Source organism: Typha latifolia, chromosome 4, assembly GCF_019914945.1.
Source record: "Typha latifolia isolate L0001 chromosome 4, TyphaL0001v2, whole genome shotgun sequence".
NCBI lineage: Eukaryota > Viridiplantae > Streptophyta > Magnoliopsida > Poales > Typhaceae > Typha > Typha latifolia.
The window spans coordinates 5,853,977-5,871,124 of record NC_133089.1 but is presented as its reverse complement, the minus strand read 5'-3'; the positions used below and the strand labels follow the sequence as shown (position 1 = coordinate 5,871,124).

Sequence of the window (17,148 nt, the reverse complement as noted above, 5' to 3'; positions counted from 1 at the left end):
CTAAATTCTAACTTGCTTATTGAACACAAAAATGTTGTAAATGTGTGAAAAAAGGACCATTAAAAGCTTTGTACATTTTTCTGGTTTAATTATGACATTTAATGTCATTTGAATGTTCTGCACGTCGAATATTGCCCTCAATTATTTAAATTTCCAGAAATTCGATTCGACGGTCTAATACGAAATCCTTAGTCCACTTTCTTGACCATATTCGCCAAATATTTTGATACATAAAAACTATATGATTTATTTTCTAATCATGTATCGTTGAGTTCGTGCGACCCAATAAGTGCGACCGTGTGATTAAAACTTTAGGCATGTGGATTTGACCACATAATGGATGCATGGTATCAATTGCTACAACCAGCAACTATATATATTTGTATATATATATATATATATATATATATATATATGTATATAAGTAAGTGACTTGGGGAAGGAATAATAGGCATCAAAATGGTGGTGTTCACGTTATTAATTTATTAATATTGTATTTAAGATGAAAAATAAGTGCTGTTTAGTTTAAGATATTATGAGGAATAGGATTAGTTTTTGTTTGCCGACACTGGCGGTATAAGACATTTGATTATTGGATTTGGATTACCAAAAGTGAAATTAAGTTTGAGGGCACGAGTTAAATGTTGGAAAACGAATGTAATAATATCTGATTAAATTACAACAAGTAATTTAATATAGTCCTAGTTATTGATCAATGATGAAATGCACCAATAAGAAATATGACTTAATAATTAATCTCGGTGGTTTATAATGCCCTAAAGATGACCTACATGATACACCTTTCATGGTCACAGGTGCAACTGGGCCTATGAGCACTCAAATTGACCAAATTAGAAATAGATAAAAAATAATGTAAGAAATTATATATATATATAAACTGTTTAATGGCACATTGAGATTTGAAAAGCTAAGTATAAGGTAGAAAGAAAAATATGATTTGGCTTAGTTTCACCCTTAATTAGCTTTTGGTCAGAAAACTAATTAATTAGAGCTTTGTCAAATACCAAGCTAATGAGATAGTTCTCGGATTATTGAAATGACTTATATTATATTGTATAAGATTTTTTTTTTTTTTGTTGATAATTTAACTGAGACATCATTAAGTTTTTAATTTTCTCAACAAAAAAAAATCAAATGATTATAAAATGCATCATATGATTTTTGAGAGTAAACCACAGTCTCAAAATATAGTGTCACTTTTTTAGACAAAGTTTCAAGGGTGATTTGCACCAAAAAAATATATACTTTTTTTATTTTTTATTTTATATGTATCTATATAATCCATCTGACATGCTCTTTTAGTAAAATACTTTACATTTTATTGTACAACTATAAGAGAGAAATTATTTGTTACGTAAAAATTACTGCATATCAGGAAAAAAAAAGATTAAAAGAGAAATTACGTACATAATACATACATACATAAAACTATGTATGAGGAAATAAAAACTAGAAAAACTACGTATATAGTAGGTAAAATAATTACCAAAAAAGTAACAACTAAATGAGAGAAACTACAGAAGACTACTGTAAAATTATAAAAGTAAAATATCTTCTAATAATCACATAATACTTTATATTTGGGTAAATTAAATAGCATGATGTGTAAAGAAATTTTATAATACAATGCATAAAAGATACATCTTCCAATATTATCTTTTCTATAACATATTACATAGAATTTTTCTTATCCACATTCATATATTACTTACCTACATTGTACAAAATTTCTTTATATATCATACTTCGTAATTCCCAAATAGAAAGTATCCATAATAATTAGAACCTAATATGTTGTTATTTGAAAATACTCGGCAATTAATTATGTTAGGTATTATGTAGTTTTTATTTATTTATTTTTGGTCCATAGTTATATATTTCTCTTTCTTAGAACTTGTTCAAATATAGAATAGAGTTGAAACAAGAATAATAATTCTTATTTTTTATTATTAAAATAAAGAATTTATTTTAGAAATAATTGTTCCTAAATTTACTTATATTTTGATGTGATATAAAATAGAAAAAGATAGAAAAAATATATATTATCTTTTTATAGATTAGGATACATGTTTTTGATTTAACATAAAGTAAATTGATATGATAATATGGTATAATACATAGTATTATTCCTAGTCCACAGTTATTATGTTTCTATTTTAGTTTTACAAGAGATTATAATTAAAGTACGTTTAGTGCACAGATAATAAATATAATATTGCACAATTGAGTACTTGGGAAGGAAAAAAAAAAGTTTTCCATAAAATGTAAAAAACCAAAGTCTTACTACAGAATAAAAAATAAAGCATATTTTTAATAAATGTATGATAGTTAGCCTAACACACATCACACACCAGTGAGAGAAGTTAGGCTAGAGTAAGATTATAGTATACTTGTACAAGGGTATATAGGATATCATCAATAATATTGTAATAAATATTTACAGATGTTTTGTTGACCTTCTGGTCGTTCATCAATACCACTGATGATGATGACTGATGGCTCACTTCCAACATTGCTTAACTTCAGGCATAGATAGGGTATAACAAACCTATATCTTATTACTGTAGATAAAATTGAAAAAAATGTAACATTTCTCACTAAGCTTCTAATAATGCTCTTAAAAATGAAGTGGAAGATATATAGCGAGGATAAAACGAATGGCAAGAGGCACTATATTCAACTTTATTGATATAGAGCCTGCATGTATCTCCCATATAGGGTAATATCCCCTCAAATCTTAGACACTAAGGTTACATGATCTAATTTATGAAAGCATCATGTGACAATAAATCATATCTTAGGCATGTAAACGGAATAAATCAGTTTAACTTCCACCAGCAAGTCAAAATTTTTAAAAGAATTTGACAGAAAACTTAGGACTGACCGTTAAAGTGCTAGTTTACATAAACAGTCACTAGATCTAATTCATCTAAGACCATCTAATTTTCATTGGATTTGGCTCGACTAAAGTTTCTCTTCAGTTCACTTGTTGTTGATTCCCGTAGAAGGAATAAGCCCCATACGGAGTAGCGTACATGCTTGGATCTGGGAATGCTGCAGTATAACCATATCCGTTGTAATACGGAGCTCCATAGTACATACCATTCCATTGGTTGCCTCCGTCAGCCCTAAACTGCAAGTAGTGAAACAGAAAACAAATTAAGTTGGAAGAAGAAAACAATAAATCAAGTGGTCTTCAGGAAAGACTAAGAATGTACAGATTACTCTTATATTGCAAATAATCTGTTTCAGTCAAAATTTAATTCACCTAAAAAATACAGTGATTCCCTCGAAGTGCCCAAATTATCAATAGGTATGATTTCCTAGTCAGCCCCCAAGCGATACTAGTAAGTAATATTTATATTAAATTTGGGCGACTGCCATGAATCCAAAGTTCTAGATATGTAACATAGTATAGATAATCTACCAGAAGGAAACAATTGGCCATAGTTGGGCTAATAGGCATATATTGTGGAGATGAATTCAGAATGCTGTCTGCAAGTTGGACAAAACGAGAATGTGAAAAAGATGGAAGAAGTATTTACTTTAAAGTTGGGTAACTGTCCTTCCAAACTTACAGATTTTCACAATGCATAGCTAATCTACCAGGAGGAAACATGGGCTATATACTTAGACAAATAATAATTATGTGTTAGATGATTCACATTTCTGTCGGCAAGTTAGATGAAATAAGGATGTTAAGACCCAAGAATGGTGCTACTACAAAAGCTTCAATAGAACATGAAGATACACGCCACAAGGTGGGAGTAGCACCAATTGAGTTGCGATTAAGATGGTCTGGACAAATTGGATGAAAACCACATAGTACACCAGTAACAACAAACGAAAATTTGAAAGGAAGGTACAATTAAAGGGAGAGCGAGCAGAAAAGAAAAGGCAAAAAGAAAAGCTAGAAGCACGAGAAAATTTATGGGTTGCACGACTGTTTTTTTTTCCAAGAGTGCAACACAGCCTATCACAGGTGGGAAATGCTTTAATAGTGTAGAGTTAATTGAAGTTGGGTTGGTGTATCAAGCCTGCTCTATAATTTTGTATGCAATATTATGTACTATTATTCAATCCATAATTGAGTGACCGAATTCAATGACCTACAATCATCTTAATAGCCCAAGGAACTGCAACTAATCATGCAACATGAATGCTAAACAAGTCATACTTGTTTGTTTGCTGGATTGCGACCCCAAGAGAGACGAACAGTCTGCTTCCCGATAAGTGTTCCATTCAACCCTTGCAATGCTTCCTCAGCATTGTTTCTACCAGAATAAACATAAGATTTATTACTCAGAAGAAACTGAGAACTAGCTGTAGCAATCAGGAAAAAGGATAAAAACTAAAATTTCATACTTATATCCCATAAAATGGATAAAGAATGTTTGTCATGGATTACCTCTGGACAAATTGCACAAACCCACATTGTTTCCCGACTGGAATTTTTACAGAAGCAATGTCACCATACTGAGAAAAGGCTTGCCTGAGATCATCTTCACTGACATTTGGGTCAAGTCCTCCAACAAATACCTATAATAGCAACAAGATCAATGAATAACGGATAAAATATAAAGAAGAGAAAAGCTGCAAATGAGGAACCTGCACTCACTGTTGTGTTGGTCGAATCACCATCTGATTGCATTGATGCACCATTAGATCCAGAAGTACCTAAGGTATTGTGCCGCTGGTTTAAAGAACTAAATATCTCACAAGTTTTATGAACTTAAGGTTCGGCATCAATCTAGAGCACAGCTTGATCATAAAGCAAGTATAATTTACAAGAAAATGCTAGAGAAGGAAAAAGGGCAACATCATACAATGGTGTGGCAAGTAGCAACAGTTTGTGACTTCACCAAGGTGAGATATTTAGCAGTCCTTGTATTACCATCTAGATGGTTCCACTTCATTATGCTTCAAAAGGATTCAATAAATGTGGTTGAGCAAGTGTAAGAAAAATCTATCTTATAGATGGCAATTTTGATGAAGCAAACAATCTCCAAGGAAGAATATTATCTTCATTATTCTTCCCATCTAGAATCAGCCTAGAAAATATTCCGCTGTGCCTTACAAAATATCTCTACTTTTTATTTGTCTTTTAAATTTTTTATTCTTAAGTACATCAGCTTCTAATTTTACAACACTTAATTGGCATATTGCTCTCTTCCTTTCTCCTTCGTCCAATTTATTTCGAGAGCAACGAGAACTTAATGGTATCCTAGTCAAATCAATGTCGTCCGGAATTCGAACATAAGAATACTCATACAACATAATCCACTTTTAACCATTTGAGCACTATCCTATTTATCCAAAGTTAGCACAAGTTAAGACAAAGCCCCAAGCATCCATACACCTCTATTAAGCAGATGAATACATGCTGACAGATCTGTCTGCACTGCTAAAGACATAGCAGAATCACATGCCTACAATATAGTGTAGAAATGATTATAGGTACAATCAAATTATTTCTAACTTATTTATGCCATCTGCATGTGTTTCTTTGGATCAACATCCACAGTTGGACAGACAAGTAATAATTCAAATTCTAAAGGCAAGAAATATTAGGATAATTTCTATGTAAAAAGCAGAATATGATAAACCATTTATAACTAAAAGCTTAAAACTGACATATTATAACAGTATTACCTGAAGACTTTCTGGGAGTTGCAGGGCCAATACGCATGGGCCTGCTAGAGCAATATATACCATTCATTTCGGTCATGGCAAGTTTCTTCTCATTATCATTTCCAAATCTTACAAATCCATAACCTTTTGAACGACCTGTATTTGCATCAATAACAACTTTTGCACCTTTTACAGATGGATATCTGCTAGCAAATAATTCTTGCAATGTCTCATCAGTGACGTCAGAAGCTAGATCACCAACAAATATGGAGTGATCAGAAGCAACATCGGAGCGTCTGTCTCCCATGCTAAACGATGCCCAATTTAACCTAAAAGGCTGATCAGTGTTAGGCATTACATGACCAGAAAAGTTTTGAAGCACTTTTTCAGCTGCTGCATGTGAATAGAACTCCACAAAACCATATCCTTCAGACTGTCCAGTTTGCTTATTGCGAATTACTTTTATTAATACAACCTACAAAAGGCTTAAAGAAGTTAGAGGGTTCAAAAGAGAAGTTAATTGGAAATCTTAAAAGCATGTACAGTATGATGATGTAGTAAATGATTATCAATTCATTGCATAGTTTATATGTACAATATGCCATTGTAAGATTAGCAACCAACAACAAGCATGTCTATACATAATGCAACCATTGCCATGTCAAATTTCAGACATCTGTATTGCAACAAATTAACATGCTTTTATCTCACAGGAGGGTCTTTTTTATCTGGAACTAACGGAGACTTGTGTTGGTAACAAAAAATGCACATCTTCGTGTGGAAAAACAACTTTAATTTGGATTAATATATCACAGTATTAGAGAAACAGGATAATCCATGTGAAAGAAACAGACATAATCTCTTCATGATGGTTCTGAACATTGTACACAAGTACGACAACTCTTTGGAAAAAAAAAACATATAGGTAGAAACATAGAAACAGACACAATCTCTTCTATATTCTTATTTCTCTTTCCCTCAATGTTTCTCTTATCAAAGCATTGGAAGTAAGAATACAATAATTATTTCCTTCTTTTCACTCTACATGGTTTAGATCCATCTATTGTTTGCAATCACAAGTTTCATTCGGTAAGTTAAAGCTGATTCCCTAGATCTTTGCCAACAACCAAGCCATAACAGCCATTGGTCCATACAAGCAACAATTTTTTTTTTCTTTACACTCTATTAGCAACTAGCAATGTTGCTACTTTCCTGACCTACCAGTTAAAGTTGTGACCTTCCATCTCCGAATGCAATAATTGCGACCTTTTCTCCCTTACCACAGCGAATGAAAAAGGATCCATCATTTTTCACTAATTCTTTCACAATCATCCATAAACAAAAACCTTCTAATATATTCCTCAGTTAAATTTACGAAATACGAACCTTCCCCGAGATCTATTCAAGAGCATTGCGAAAAATAGGGGAAATCCTAACCTCGCCGGTTTGGGCGAAGCAGCTGTGGAGGTAGCTCTCATCCATCCAGTACTGGAGATCCCCCACCCAGATCGTCTTGTTCTCCTCCCCACCGCTGCCGCCTCCGCCCGCAGCCTGCTGTGGCTGCGGAGGTGGCGGCCGGTGGTGGAAGGGCACGAATTGCTGCGGAAAATGTGGCGGCGGCGGCGCCGCCACCATCTGATGTGGCATCACCATCGCCGCCGCCGGGTACTGCATCGCCACCCACTGCGGCGGGGGCGGCGGATGGGAATCAGCTCCGCCAGCCGTCGTAGGAGCCGTTGCCTGCTGCATTGAGATTCGTGCTGAATGAGATAAGTACGCTGAGATGGGCGAAGAGAGGAGGGAGTGGAATAGGTCGAGATGGAGATTTAATAGGGAGGCGGCTCGAGAAGGAGGTGGAACGCATACCGTTGGTTTGATAGATTGGAGGATTTGACGGTGGCTGATGGATGGTTTGAGGCTCTGGAGTAATGAGGATGACCGAATCCACGTTTGGGACCCAGCTCTTCGTCCTAAGCGGTCGAGCCTGTTAAGAATTTGCTAGGGTTTCGTTTTATAATATAATTGGGTTCTTTTTTACATCTATCAATAAATTTTTTTTATATAGACCCTTTATTTATTTTTCATTTTTCGCTTTCTTGAAAGGATTATGATGGATTTCGGTGTTATAGTGAAATCCAATGATTTAATGTTGGGTTTGGAAGAAATTCATTTGTCACTTAGTAAACTTTTTCAAATATTAAAACTAACTATTAATCAGTTACATCTTTTATTGAAGCTTATGATTAAATTAGAAAAAATGATAAAGATAAATTTCGTTTCAATTTCATTGTTTCCAAATAAACTCAATTGAATTCTCTCCAAAATGAAATCAATTGAATTTTTATTTAGAATTAGGTTTAGACAGTGGACAACTGGGCCAATTTTTCCATAGAAATGAATAAGAACAGTCCTAATTATGCCACGCTGGTACAATGTCTTCACAATGAAACTATTTTTTTCATCTATGCCAATTCCTAGTAACAATGGATAGGGTTGGCACTTAAAGTTCAACCCATAAACTATACATCCTTTTTTTTTTTTCAGATTCACACTCTAATGACCAAGCAGTTAATTACAAAAAATTCTGGTTCTTTTTAGTGTATCTCTTTGTCTATAAAGTATTTAGTTTCATACTCTTATAATATAGTGAAGAACAAGAGAGAGAGAGAGAGAGAGAGAGAGAGAGAGAGTATTCCATGAGCAATTAGAACTTCATATTAATTCACACCAAAAATAAAAGAAAGAGGATCTTCTTCTCAATTTAGGAAAACTCTGTGCAGATTTTTGAACGAAGAAGAATGGAAAAGAACAGTGTGATGATCATAGTTTCCAGTTTCGATCGATCTCGAGTAAGATCGGCCGTACAGGCGGCTACATCAAGCAACTACTGCTATCAACAACTAGAGAGAGAAGAAAAGAGGAAGAGAGAGTGAGAGAGAGAGAAAGGGAGAGAGAGAGAAAAAGGAAAAGAGAGGGAAAGATAAAAAAACAGAGAGAGAAAGAAAAAGATAGAAAGAAAGAAAAAATGCCGAAGAGAATAGATACTTCAAACTAACAATTAGAGGAATAGAAAAGAAGAGAGGGAGGAAGAGATATTTTTTTTACTTTTTTTTTTAAGATAGATAATAAGTACAAATATTTTGTAAGACAAAATGACATAAAAGACACACAGATTGTCATCTAATACCTGAAAATATTATTATCAATCAGTATTAATTAGTACCAAATTTATTCATTAGCAGACATAACTACAAATTAAAAGACGGCTTAGTTTCTTAAGACAGTTAATCTAACATAGATTGCGCCGCCGGCCTGTTTTAGTGTGCCGTGATCTCATCTCACGCAATCGTCTTTCCTCTGATAGTATCTTAGCGAACCTGAAATTTAATGTATCTGAATTCATCAACAATTCCACACAAAAAATAAAAAAAATAAAAAATGCAGACATAGAATTATATCAAGAGAATTAAATGATAGAGCAAAAGAGTCATTATAAAAGAGAAGATTTCCTTTAAATTAATGACCTTATGAGAGCTTCTTCATTAGTTCCTTCTCCTCCGCCCACAGGATCGACATGGCCAGTATCCAGGTTCACCCTTGAGACTGGCTTCTTCAGCAGCATCTCGCCGACCTTGACGAGTTCTTCCAAGTTTCCCTCAGTAGCGATGTCGACCGACGCTTTCGTCCCACTTAGCATATCATCCTACTCTTCCAGTCAATCCATCAAGGGGACAAGATTTAAACCAGCAAAAATTTGCAATCTTTTGTCAACAAATTACTTAATTACTCGCACAGATATATAGTATCTCTAGATCGCCTGTACCTGTATTCGAAGGTAATTACGTCCAGAACGCAGAGCTTGGAAAGCAACAGAAATGTGGATATCCACCATATCAGCACTGGCTTGGGTGAAGACATCCACGAGAGGAGTTGATCCTTGATTGAGAAGCCAATCCAAAATTCCCCATCGTTTAGCGAGACGTGCGTTGTACCTCTCCTCGCCCTTGGATGATCCAGTGCCGAGGGAGATGACCAAGAAGCGATGGTAATCCATGGGTTTTATGGGGAAGAAGTCCGGGTTCTCTTTGAACACCTCCTTTGTTACTTCTCCCATGGCAACCAATGCCTGAAAATGACAAAAGATCAAAGAGAACTGGATTTTTCTTACCTCAACGCTACTTTTTCATGATTTCTTCTCCTTTTTTAATTTTTAATTTGCAGTTCACCACCTAAAAATTTGTAGGCTTATTGGAAAAAGGACCTGAACTAATCTAAAGAGTTATATTTTTAATCCAAAAGTACCGTTTACAATTGGCCAAACTACCTCTATCATCAGTTAGTTTAAGTTTTTTCACATTCTCTATTAAGATTAACTATTATAATTTAGTCTGAACCACAAGAGATAAAGTGTTTATATTTAAAATACACTAGAATAAATATTTTTATATTTTATTGCCTAACAACTCAAATCTTTTAGTCAACTAATAGGAGCATATTTATCTTAGAGATTACTCTCTCAAAACTAACACGCAGTGCATCAGGAGCAACTAAGATTAGTTCAATATTACTAATAGCTTAATTTTTAGATCAAACAACTCAAAAGTTATGAGTATTATGTTTTTATACCGGATTATTGGCAGCTACGCCTCCATCGATGAGATTGAATTCCTTCACATTTCCATGAATGTCTTCTGTTTGGAAGTAATATGCTGGGAGGTAAGTTGGAGCTGCTGACGTGCCAATGCAGATATCTGAGAGTAGAGCATCCCTGGTGCTATTTTTCGTTACCTGTAACGAAAGAAAAAACTTCAATGCTTGCCAATGTCAAATTAGTAAATTAAATCAATGACAATATTAGAATATAAAATGAAAAATTATACTGTTAGATCGGCTTAAATTTTTAGAGTAGTTGATAAGTTAATATAATATCAGAACAGATATTCTAAGTTTAAAATATAATAATCTATTCATTTAATTTAGGTCCACTTATTGAACCTCCGAGATGTTATTTATCTAATACAATATAAAAGCCGCAGATGAAAGGGCATATTTACTATATAATATATATTATTAGAGTTTAGTTTTTAGAGTAGTTGATGATATTTGAGTATATACCTAAATTCAAAACATGCTAGTCCCATCCATTATTTAAAATTATAAAATATCTATCTATTTAATTCAAGCCCATTTCTTGAGTCATCAAAGTGAAAAAAATATTAAAATATAAAATAAATATTATTTTCTAATATTTTGAGTTGTCTTGGGTTAATATACAATCTACTTATCTACACTTGGATAGTAAATAATAGTAAATTTTGCTGGTTGTGTGATTTAACAGGCAATTACTTATCTACACTATGGATAGTATATTTTGCTGTCATGATCACAAATCTCAAAGGCTCAGAAATACGTACGTAATAATCTGTCCTGTCTTAATTATATTATGCATCATATACTTACGTACTGTTCAAACACCTATTTGAAAATCCATTTTAATTAAGTCTCTCAAAAACTGCAAATGCTCATGTAAACTAATAATAAAAAATTAAAAAAAAAGAAGACGAGTTATTTTTATTATTCCACTCTACCAAATAGGTCGATATAAGTTAAAATTCAAGCTAAAGCACAGGGATGCACTAAAATTCACCCCAATGACAAAAAAATGTGTTAATATTTCTTCAAAATAAAAAAAAGAAAAAAGAAGTCATGTAGCTAGAAATAAGAGATAGAGAGACCTCATAAGAAGAGAAGATGATTGGTTGTAGACGCTTGATATCAAACGTCGGTATGACCACCTTAGTTAGCGTCTGATGAAGCTTCGTCTTCCCCAAATATCTCCTCACAAGCTCATGCAGGTACTTCCCATCGTACCTCGGCCCCCATATTGCTCGCAGTATCTTTGCAACCCTCCCTAACGCCCCCCTGAGATATATCCAAACAATTTTAAATTAACCTTCTTTTTCTTTTCTTCATCTCGATCTATACCTTCAAAGTTTGCTAACTATACCAACCTGAATTGCGGAAATATCTTTGGAGAGTTCTCCAGGTAGAAGGTCTTGATGTCCGCAGCAGCGAATAGCGGCCGGTTTTCTTCGTCCGGCGCGGCTAACATGGCCGTCACCAGACCACCGGTGCTTGTTCCGGCGATGACGTCGAAGTAGTCGGCAAGTCGAGCATCCTCCCCGTCAAGTTTCTTTCGCGTAGAAGTTAAAAGAATTTCAAATTACTTCCATGTTGTTAGGCTTACAATTAGCAAAGAATGTATAAATTGCCGTAGTGCCGTTATAATATTAATAAACTCCTTGTTTAAGTAAATATTAATCAACTGCCCATATTTTTAAGATGATTAAAGTTTTTGATTATATATTTAAAGGAATTAATATTGTGATAGTGCAATAATAACTCAGATTTAATGCTTATAGTTTTTAGATAAGATAAAATAGAAAGAACTGAGCATATATTTTATTTTAGATTTAAAAAATATGATTAGTGAGTAAGTTTGATAGAAGGAGAATAGTAATAATGCTGATATTTTAGTAATTCTTTGTGGTGAGAAAATTCCTAGTAATAAAATTTTTAATTCATTTTGTACTTTTCTGTTAAGTTTAAGAGGTGAAATCATATAAATGAAAGCATTTAGGCAAAACCACAATTAAAGAATTTATAATTAATCTATAATAAATTAATTAGATATAATATTATGTTGTTACTTTCTGCTGACACTAATAATTAGGAATTAAATAACAAGATTTTAATAGACCCTATTGAGTGTTACATGTGAATTAAAAATAACGATTTTTATATATCACATCTTACATTTTATTTGTTTTGTGATTCACACGAGGATTTTATAACTCGGCCTCTCATTTTTTTCCTATAATTCTCATTAAACATCATGATGTTATTTTGAATAACTAATATTAACTAAATTATTAAAATACCCCCACTATTCTCTCTCATTTTTTATATCCCCCACCATCTTTCCCACCTACCTCCTCCACCGTCATCATCGTCGTCGTCGCCACCACCTCTACCTTTCCTCATCTTCTCCTCTCCCCCTTTTTCTTCTTCTTCTCCTTCTTCTTCTTCTCCTTCTTCTTATTCTTTCTTTGAAAACAAAAAAAGGAAGAAGAAGATGGGAGTAATTTAAGTATTTATAAATTATTTTATATATTATAATAGAATTTTTTTTTCTAGTACCGTCTAAATTAATTCAAAGTATTAAATGAGAATTATAGGAGAAAATGAGAGGTCGGTTTATAAAATCCTCAAATATGAGGTGTGAATCACAATATAAGTAAAATGTAGGGTATAATTTATAAATTTACTTAAAAATAAAATAATTTTATAGACCCTATTGAATTTTTTTTTTTTGATTTTTTCTGGACCCTATTGAGTTGAAAAAGATGGCAATTGAATTGGGGAAATTTTTTCTTAAATTAATTTATTGGATACTAAACTAGTGTAGTAACTAAAGCCTTGTTTGATTAGTGGAAAAGATTTTTTAAGAATAATTTTATATTTAACTCTTAATTTTACTTATATTTTATTATTTAGTTATAAAGTATAATAATTAGTTTGAATAAGTCTTATTAAAATGTAAATAAGTATGCTAACTATTTTAGAAATTTTACTTGACTTCCTTATATAAGATTTGACATAAGTAAATAGTTAATTATAAAATATATTTAAAAGAGACTTAATTTATAAATAAATACATCTTATACATAAATTAAAGGTCATCCAATCATTAGATTAAGATAAAATGGTTTTAGAAACAATCTACTTCAACTCATTTTGCTCTACCTCGTAGTTCATCCAATTATTAATCAAAGTTCATTTCCGATTTTCTCACATTGTTTAAGTCAACTATTATTTCTATTATCCCGTCATTTTCCCTCTCCTCGCTCATCTCTCTCCTTCGTCCACTATAGAAATTATTTTAGTTATTTAATATAAAATAACTAAAAATCTACTATTTTTTAATATCATATTAAAAGTAATAATAATATCACTGCTGTGGATATTTAATTTTTTTAATTCTTTTAAGGTACCTTATTCAAAGTATAAAAAAATTGAAAATAACTAAAATTTTGAATCCAAACTCAATTAAAAGTTTCTGCCAGGTCCTTTTCACTCTCAATAATTAGTATCACGAGTCAATGGATCGATAATTTTGGAAAATTTATATGAAGCACTTTGGTGCAACTAATTTGGTGGCTTGACAAGGGGGGTGGGGTATTAGAGAATTGTTGCATAGATTTTTGTGAGCGTAAAAGAGGATGGAGAAGAACGAAAGACCTATCGAGAAGCATTAAGTGAGCCAGCTTCGTAACCGAAGTGCCACTAGTTCAATGGTGTTCATTTTGCCCTCGATGGCTATCCTGCCCCTTTAAATTCTTGTTGTTGGCATGTCTTGTAACTTTTTTTCCAATTAATAGAGAATCGCAAACTTGTTTGCCATACATTGTATTTTGCTTGTCTTTGCTTTGTCGCAATCCAAAACAGGTGCATCGCTTGTGAAGCGAACGGCTGACTTAACTTTGCTACTTGAAAGTTGAGTGCCGCGCGGTCTTTGTCTACCGCAAAGACTTAGTCCGTGAGACTAAGATGACAAGAAAGAAATATGGGTTATTATCTTGCTTAAATAATAGTTGGGTTGAGATCAGGTTAGACTCGGCTCAAATTCGACCCAAACTTTGGCCCGAGAAACTTGAGTCAAGTTGAGGGTGACATTTGGTAAATGGTAATCATTGGGCTCGAGCCGCCTAAGTTCAGCTCGAGCTCGTCTGATTTTAACTAGGCTAAGTTAAACCCAATTTTGAGTTTGAGATCGTAATGAGTGACATAGGCTAGGCCTTTGCCCACACAGTCTAGCCCTAAAGCTCCACCCTACTATGCCCCCCCATATCTCAGCTCATTATACATATCTATTTTCATTATTTTTTAGTCTCACATCTAATATTTAGTAATCTGTATATTAATAAAATAATATATTCTAATGAAAAAGAACTAAAATATATTTGTGGAGGCTCATTATGCTCAGCCCGATAAGATATAATATCTCATGGGTTAGTGAGCTGTAATGAGCTATAGTATTCTAGTCCAATTCGATACAACTGATTGGTGAGTCGGACCGTGAATAAATATTTAAACCCGATCAGCTCAAAAAGCTCAACACGAGCGAGCTTAAGAATGACAACATAAATGGGACACTTATTCAATAAAACAGAGGGAAATCTTTTTACAAATGCAATTGGAGAACATCGTACTTGTAAGACATGTAATCACTAGCTGGTTCCAAATATTATTTTCTTGAGCATTTCTTCCATGCCCCCAGGAGTAGGTAACTTAATTGGAGATCCAGCTGTTAGAATTTATGAGGGTATAATGGGAATATAGAAGAATTAAAAAGGATGACCGATTCAATAGGTATCTCTCTCTCTTCGCTCTCTCTGCTTTCGAAATCCTCTCTTCCCACGTCGTTTTCTCTCCCATTTTCTTTCGATCTCAACTGAAGCCATGCCGTCGGTGCGTCGTCGAAGCGGATCCCACAATATTATGGTAAGTTTACTTCTTTTTTTTGTGTTTTTAGACTTCTGAAAATCACCGACGATTATTTGAGATTAGAACTTTTGATTCTGTGTTAGCCATCATCTCGTTGGCTTTCACATGGTAAATCTGATAAGGAGAGATAGTTGTTTAGATGTCATGCTATGTATTCTTTACCTCATGCTCTGTTTTCAATTTTCTCTCCAAATCAAGCACGCGGATACCTAGATCGGCTTCCTCGCTGGAGCCGAGATCGCGATGCCTAGATCAGCTTCCTCCCCGGAGCATGGATCAAGATCAATGGGAGGAGAAAAGGAAAGAGCGAGAATAGATCGGAGGTCGGTGAAGGAGGGGAAGAGTAAAGCGAGATGGAGATATGCTAAAAGGACTAATATGCCCTTTTTCACGGGTTGGAACCGGATAAGTAAAACCGGCTACAGTGGTCAGATCATACTTACAATTTGTTCTCGGGCATTTTTTACCTATTTTCTTTGATCAGTATTCTGTGGCAATTATTGAAGAGAAAAACAATAATAGCGGAGACCTTCCATGAATGATCATAATTAAACTAACATAGTTAAATGCAATAATTAACTGTGGGAGCTGGCGTCTCACCCCCAATTTCTATCAAGGAAAACAGAATGCATATGCTTACAAGATAGAGAGATAATTTTGAAAAGAAAGAAGTAAAAAGTAAAAAAGAAACAACTACCGCAGCCATATAGAGTTTATTACCTGCAATTCTGATTCCAGAAAGGTGAGAACAATTGCAGGAATGATTCCTTTGATTCCTCCCCCATCTATACTTAGAATAGTGATTAGATTTCCATAAGTTGGTGCCTGGATCTGACTGATAGATTTTGCTCTTTCCATCTCTTCAAATCAATCTGGGTTACATACAATAAGAGAATATTAATATCAGCAATGAGTAAGTTTCTCAAGCACAGCATGATCTTAAAGAACAACACGAACCTATATTATTACTTAAAATGCAACGAACTAGCCACCATTACGCACATAATATGTATATATACGCACGCGCACGCACAAGGATGATGACTGCTCGTCAAAGGAGTACTTGTTAGATTAAGATTGTTACGGTACACAGCTGAAAGCTTAATCCTTGAATTGCAGGTAAGAGTTCCTTTCTTGATTGTTAGGTGGCTTTTGGTGCCTAGAATCCTTTAGTCGGATCCATAATGATGTTACGAGTAATTTACAGTGCTAGAAACCAAAGCCATGAAACCGTACAATAGGAATAAGAGTAGCTTAATAATTAAATGCTATTCTATATAGAACAAAGCCAAGCACTCAAGCTAACTATCCTATTTGCTTTCTTGTTTTGCTTATACAAAGTATCTTTTCTCCGGTTTGTGAATTTTCTCACTTGGATAGACTTCATGCTACTTGTCACAGTCGTAGTACCGATTGAAAATTCGGAGATTTTTACTGTATTTAATTTATTTTATGATTTACATTTCCTCTTTGCAAATTTTATAATCCGATCCCTCCCCTAATTTTTTTTCCTCTCGTTTAACACTTTGACATTATTTTGACTAATTAATATCAACTAAGTTACTAAAATACCTCTACTGTTTTATCTCATATTTTATAATCTCTCAACCATCTTCGGCACCTACTTCCTCCACCATCGTCGCTGCCGTTGCCGCCTCTCTCTTCTTCGTCCTTCTCTTTTTTTCTTTTTTTTCTTCTTCTTCTTTGGGAAGAGAAAAAATGATAAAGAATACATGAGTAATTTAGGTATTTATAAATTATTTTATATATTATAATGGAATACTATTTTTGTACTACCGTCTAAATTGATCCAGAGTGTTAAATACAAATTATTAGAAAAAAATGAGGAGTTAAATAACAAAATCCTCAGAGACATAAAAATCTGTAAATAACAAAATAGATAAAATGTAGGATGTTTTTCATAAAAAT

The 17,148-nt window shown here is 33.6% G+C and overlaps 2 protein-coding genes across 2 annotated transcripts; both read right to left on the bottom strand.

Annotated features, from left to right (window-relative positions):
• Positions 1-2,670: 2,670 nt before the first annotated feature.
• Positions 2,671-7,548, bottom strand: LOC140786652 (polyadenylate-binding protein RBP47-like). The gene is made up of 6 exons (XM_073135252.1): positions 7,090-7,548; positions 5,674-6,127; positions 4,640-4,698; positions 4,430-4,560; positions 4,199-4,295; positions 2,671-3,154 (listed from the first exon to the last, which is right to left on the bottom strand). Exons 1-6 carry the CDS (start codon positions 7,399-7,401, stop codon positions 2,999-3,001), a joined length of 1,209 nt encoding a protein of 402 aa, XP_072991353.1. The 5' UTR covers positions 7,402-7,548; the 3' UTR covers positions 2,671-2,998.
• Positions 7,549-8,825: 1,277 nt separating this feature from the next.
• LOC140786651 (patatin-like protein 2) lies at positions 8,826-16,292 on the bottom strand. The gene is made up of 8 exons (XM_073135251.1): positions 16,177-16,292; positions 15,940-16,091; positions 11,664-11,845; positions 11,388-11,574; positions 10,279-10,440; positions 9,476-9,778; positions 9,177-9,355; positions 8,826-9,029 (listed from the first exon to the last, which is right to left on the bottom strand). The coding sequence occupies exons 2-8, from the start codon at positions 16,075-16,077 to the stop codon at positions 8,942-8,944; spliced, it is 1,239 nt and encodes a 412-aa protein (XP_072991352.1). The 5' UTR covers positions 16,078-16,091; positions 16,177-16,292; the 3' UTR covers positions 8,826-8,941.
• Between the last annotated feature and the right edge of the window lie 856 nt (positions 16,293-17,148).